This window comes from Eubalaena glacialis, chromosome 3, assembly GCF_028564815.1.
Source record: "Eubalaena glacialis isolate mEubGla1 chromosome 3, mEubGla1.1.hap2.+ XY, whole genome shotgun sequence".
NCBI lineage: Eukaryota > Metazoa > Chordata > Mammalia > Artiodactyla > Balaenidae > Eubalaena > Eubalaena glacialis.
This window is the reverse complement of record NC_083718.1, coordinates 19,229,889-19,235,888: the sequence shown is the minus strand read 5'-3', so window position 1 is coordinate 19,235,888 and position 6,000 is coordinate 19,229,889. Positions and strand designations below refer to the sequence as shown.

At 43.2% G+C, this 6,000-nt stretch overlaps 1 protein-coding gene across 2 annotated transcripts in view; it reads left to right on the top strand.

The window, feature by feature from the left end:
- Positions 1-681: 681 nt before the first annotated feature.
- RAB3GAP2 (RAB3 GTPase activating non-catalytic protein subunit 2) overlaps positions 682-6,000 on the top strand; it is a 91,690-nt gene continuing 86,371 nt past the window's right edge. The window contains exon 1 of one of the 2 annotated variants that reach the window (XM_061187308.1): positions 682-943. In XM_061187308.1, the coding sequence (XP_061043291.1) occupies positions 829-943 (115 nt within the window). In that variant the 5' untranslated portion in view covers positions 682-828. The remainder of the gene's footprint in view (positions 944-6,000) is intronic. The other variant, XM_061187309.1, reaches the window with a different exon arrangement.

Sequence of the window (6,000 nt, the reverse complement as noted above, 5' to 3'; positions counted from 1 at the left end):
TTTGAGTTAAATAGGTGAGTAAATAATTGCTTACTACCCGTGTAAGCCACTAGAATTTTGAGCTCCATGGAACAAGTATTTCATCTCTTTTGTTCTCTGCTTTATACTCAACGCCTTGCGTGGCTGACATAGAAAAGAGGAGCAATGTATTTGTTGAATGGGTGGGTGAACGAATGAATGAAAGGGAAAATGCATGTCGAAAACATGAGTACAATACAGTATAACACGTACTATATTAGGCGTGCACAGGATGACAAGAGGATTTACAGGAGGAGCATTTAAAGCTAGGCTTGAGGGGGCTGATTTCCAGAAGGGAAATTAATCTTTTCAAATTCAGATACTTGCATGATACTGTCCCCCACTGGCCTGCCAGTAGCTTAACAGAGATTATTCTCTGAAATATCAAGATCATGCCAATAGTAGGACATCAAGAAGCTTGGTTAAATGACTCAAAGGCCGGCGCGGACAACGTCCAATTAGATCATCTCTGGCTAACAGCCAGAATGAATAAAAGGGATCAATCCCGGGTGCAAGCGCAGAACTGTGACTAAAGCCGGCTCCCAGCCTCCGCTTCGACGTTAGACCCCCGCTGGCCGCCGCTGGTCACGTGACCCGGGCCGCGGCAGCCTGGGCGCCGGGGCCGTCCCGCGCATGCGCAGTGCTCCGGGCGGCGGACCCGAGGGTGCTGACAGCTTCCGGTTTGGTTTCCCCGTCCCTGCGTGGCTAAAGCTCTTCAGGCTCCGCGGTGGCGGCTGTAGCAGCGGCGGGGTGGCGGGGGGCAGGGCGTGGTGAGGTGAGGTGAATGCCCGAACAGGGTTCCCCGGAGCCATGGCCTGCTCCATTGTCCAGTTCTGCACCTTCCAGGACCTCCAGGCCGCCCGGGACTTCCTCTTCCCTCGTCTGCGGGAGGAGACCCCCAGCTGCACCGTGAGGAGGGATCCCAGTAAGTGCCCCCGCCTCGCCGCTCCCTTCCCCGCCTCCGCGCGCGGGACCTGCTCGGCGGCGTCGGGCCTCCCACCCCCTCCGCCCCGTCTACCCCGCGGCTCCTAGTTGCCCCCGCGCTTTCCCTCTTCTCTCTGCGCGGATCCCTTGCCGTCCTCGTCCTGAAGCCGCCTCCGCCCGCCCTGGCTGCGTCGTTGCTGTCTTCCTCTCGCCTAAGTCACTCCGCCCTCTAGCCAAACACTGCGTCTTGCTTCATCTGGTCTCTGCCTATCCCACTTCCCCACCCCCAACTAGCTGTCTCTCCTCCGTCTCCCCTCCCTCCAGCCCGGGGTCCCCTGTTACACTCTGCCTGCTCCGCGGTCGCATCCTCCTCCCCATTCCTTGCCAGCTGTCAGCGCTCTCGCCTCGTTTTGCCTCAACCCCTACGCTCCTGTATGCCTGGGACTGTGGCCTTCTGCTGCCTCCCTTCCCGAAAGAGTTTATCATCGCCCACACTCTCCCTTCTTCCATCCCCTTTCCTCCCATTCAGATTTAGAGAATAAGTGATTGACAAGTGAGGGACTCCTAAGGTGGCGAGTAGGCGGCTCTCAACTAAGGAAAATAACCTGTCAGGGAGTGAGAATCCGCACCAGGAACTAAAGTTACAGTAGCATGGCCATGAAAAGTTAATTTGCTTTATTGAGACGAGAAACCGTCCGCCTGTTATTATCATCAAACAGTGTGACTTGCCCACGTAGTATAAAATCCCAAGTCTGGTTTATTGGCTACTGCCAATTCCTCAGAATTTCCTACATTTCTCCTATGGAAACGGTGTGTTTTTTGTGTTTGGTTTCTTCGTATTTCCACTCAACTACAAAGCCGTATGTCCAAAGCACATTTGGCTTTGTAGTATAGTGCTTTTACTTTGTGCTATACTGGAATGGTGATGAAAGGCCCACTAACTAAGCTCCTCCTCTTTTTTAAAATTTAGAAGATATCAAATCAAACCTACTTATAAATATTTACTCTGTGCCAGTCAGTAGTGCTGCAAATCAAATAAGGTTGGTGGTCTCTGCCATCTAAGAGCTTATAATTTGCTGGGACAAATAAATTAACCCCTTGTTAATTTATATATATCTCAATACAGCATGATATATATATATATGGCACTAGGGGATAGTTCCTTGAATTGGAGGTACTTAGGCCTACCTTTGAAGTAGTAGATGAATAAGGGAGAGGTAATAGCATATGCAGAGGAAGGGAGGCCTGAAATGGCATGATATTTAGAGAGCTAAGAAAGGCTGAATGGCTGAAGAGGAGAATATGAGGGAAAGGGTTGGGGGGGGTGCGCCGTAAAGGTAATAAGGAGCTTGATCACAAGCCTTCTGAAAGGAGTGGGATGCATCTGAAAGACATTAAGCAGAGGAATGACGTGGTCAGATTTGTACTTAAAGTAATCAACAAAGTTTTTGAATACCTGTTTTGTGCTTTGACAGCAGTGTGGAGGAGAGATAGGAAGCAGGGAAACTGGTTGGGAGGCTATTCCAATAATCCATGCAAAAGTGATGCGAGCTTGAACTAAAGTAGCTTCAGCAGGACTTGAGAGCAGGAGGTAGATTAGAAAGATATTAAGGAGGTAGAATCTACAGGACCTAATGAAGATCTGGTGCTAGGGGTTGTAGCTGGTGAGGGAGAGGGAGTTGAGGATGCCTTTGGCTTTTGGCTCGGGCAAAGGTTTCTAATGAAGGGGAATGAAGGAAACAGGTTTTGGACCTTTTTCATCTTAAATGTTTGCAGTTTGTCCAGTTTTAGATGTATGCAGTGAGTCCAGTAGAACAGGTCTAAAACTTAGTAAGTACCCCTGGGCCAGAGGCATTAATTTGGGAGTTACCAGCAAAACGTGTCAGTCAGTCTCAAGGGTTATGAATATAGTGAAATGAATGCAGGACTGAAGATGTAACCATAGAGGAGCACTGAAGTTTAAGAGTCAAATAGAGATTAATGGAAAGAAGACTGAGAAAGAGTAACAGAAAGAGAAGAAACCCAGGTGAGAGTAATGCCCCAGAATTGAGAGAGGATTTGATGAAGGGAAGAGTGGTCAGCAGTTGCAAATGCAGCAGAGGTCAGCTAGGATAAGAATGGAAAAGGGCTCATTGGCCTTGGGAAGGTGGAGGTGACTGGGACCTTAGGACAGCTTCAGTGGAAGGGTTGGGGGAAGAAAGCATATTTACCAGATATTGAGGAGTTAAAAAGTGAAGTTGCCTATTTCAAGGAGCCAGGTTGTGAAGGATGGTGAACACAGGACTGTAGACAGGGGATGTAGAGCATGGACACATTTTCTCTATCCCATTCCCACTCCCCTGGTCCAGGCCACCATCTTCTCTCACCTGGGCAATGGCACTAGTCTTCTTTTAACAGATCTTCCTGCTTCTACTCTCGGTTTCTTTTCTTTCTTTCTTTTTTTTTTCTATATATAATAGTTGCATCTACTAATCCCTAACTCCCAGTCCTTTACTTCCCCACTGCCCTCCATGGCAACCACAAGTCTGTTCTCTATATCTGTAAGTCTGTTTTTGTTTTGTAGCTATGTTCATTTGTGTCATGTTTTAGATTCCACATATAAGTGATATCATGTGGTATTTGTCCTTCTCTTTCTGACTTACTTCACTTAGTATGGTAATTTCTAGGCCCATCCATGCTGCTGCAAATGGCATTATTTCATTCTTTTTAATGGCTGAGTAATATTCCATTGTATATATAAATATTTACTACATCCTCTTTATCCATTCATCTGTCAGTGGACATTTAGATTGTTTCCATGTCTTGGCTATTGTAGGTAGTGCTGCTGTGAACATAGGGGTGCACGTATCTTTTCAAATTATAGTTTTGTCTGGGTAAATGCCCAGGAGTGGGATTGCTGGATCATATGGTAACTCTATGTTTAGTTTTTTGAGGAACCTCCATACTGTTTTCCATAGTGGCTACCCCAATTTACATTCCCACCAACAGTGTAGGAGGGTTTCTTTTTCTCCACACCCTCTCCAGCATTTATTATTTGTAGACTTTTTAATGGTTTCTTGTAATTTGTAGACATTTCAATGGTTTCTTATAGTTAGTTCCCAAAAGCAGTCAGAGTGAACTTTTAAAGACATAATTTAATCATAACAATCCTCTCTCTGTAACCCTCTGTGTCTTTCAATTGCACTTAATATAAAATCCAAAGTTCTCAAATGGCTTACAAGGCCCTTGAGGCCCTGCTTCCTGCCACTTCTTGCACCTCATACTCTTCTCCCCTCATTTCTTACGCTTCAAACACACTTTTTGGTTGTTAAACCAGTCAAGCCCATTCGTGCCTGAGGCCTTTGCCCTTGCTCTTGTCCCTGCGTTGGATATTCTGTGCAGATCCTTGCGTGCTCGGTGCATCTTGTTCAAGTCTCAACATCTCAGGGAGGCCTTTTCTGACCATCTAATCTAAAAGTCACCCCTACTCCCTTGTTCTCATTTGTTACTCGAAATCATTTCATCTTGTTTATTTTTCATCACCAAGTCTATACTGTCCAGTATGGTAGTCTCTAGCCAGAACTAGCTGTTGAAATAGCTTGTTGGCAAGCGCTACTGAGGAACTGAATTTTTAATTTTAGTTAATTTTAATTAATTTAAATTTAAATAGTCAGATATGGCTAGTGGCTACCACATTGTATGGCACATTTATAAATGCTAAAAGTTAGGCACCAACAGATTGAATACTTGTCCAAGGTCACACAATGAAGGGTAGCCTTAGGCTATGAACTTGATCCAGGCATTTGGGAATATAGTCATACCCCAAACATCTAGATTAATTTATAATATGCCTATGGGTTTGCAAATATGATTTAATTTATTACCCTTTTAAATAAAATTCTTAGGCATATGTGTGTTGGTATTATTGTGGCTACCAGCAATTCAAGCAGGAAAAAAATGGAGAAAGAACCTCTTAACCGGTGAGCCCCTTTGCCAAATCTGTATTTTACAGTTAGAATGGTGCTTTAATTCAGAAATGAAAATCAGAAAAATAGCTTGTCCTGTTGTAGATGGTTTACTTGGAATTCTTGAAATGACTAGGACTACAGATTTCAGTAATCACTCCAGGCCATCTTTTACAAAACATCAGGCTTTGTAAAGAGCTCATCATTAAGAAAACCTGAACCTAAACTTTTGTGAGGGTGAAAATTTAGAGTAAAAATGAAGTTATGGTGGTGTTTGGCTTTGCTTTTCTTCACTTTATTTATTAGTGTTGTAAATGATTACTTTATTGGGAAGTAGAAATCATGAGATCATTTTATTTAGCTTATATAGTTTTAATTTCTTATACCAGTTCATCTCTAGAGGATATGTAAAACCAAAAAAAAAAAAGAAAAGAAAACTCAATTACTTGTCATGATTTGTCCTAGGCAACTGATAATTTTGAAGACTTATCTATTAGTTTAATAATTTTTTAATTTTAATGTGGATAGCTGCCATTGACATAGTGATACCTAGTACCTGGGCACCCAGATCTCAATACTACTCTTCTATATTTGAATTGTCAGAGAATAACAGTATGACTTTACGTTACTTTGTATCATCAATTATAAAATGAGACTGTCTTCTATTGCTTTAAAAGAGGTCTTGAACCCTACTATTTCCCAGTGTTTACATTAGTGATAAATATTTATAATTGGTTCTACTCAATCTAGTGCTATCTATTTAGACATAAAATTTGGTCTCATACTTTGAAATTTTGGAGATGGGCAATAGTATGGGTCCCCACCTGGCCTACAGTGACATAATTTCCAGGGAGATTGGATTTCTATACCAGAGCCGTCTGATATTTATAATTGAGTTAGGCGAAAGAAAGGAGAGAAGGAAGGAAGGAAAGAAAGAAAGACATGTATAGAGAGGGAGAATCAAAATATTTGGAGGTAATTTAGGTATCATAATACTGTGGATCTATTAATTTACCTAATAGTAAAATAATTTTCTGTTGCCATACTAATGAGGTAGAGCAGCTTTCCCTCTTGCCTCTTTTATCAGAAAGATAGAAGAAGATAAAGCATACAG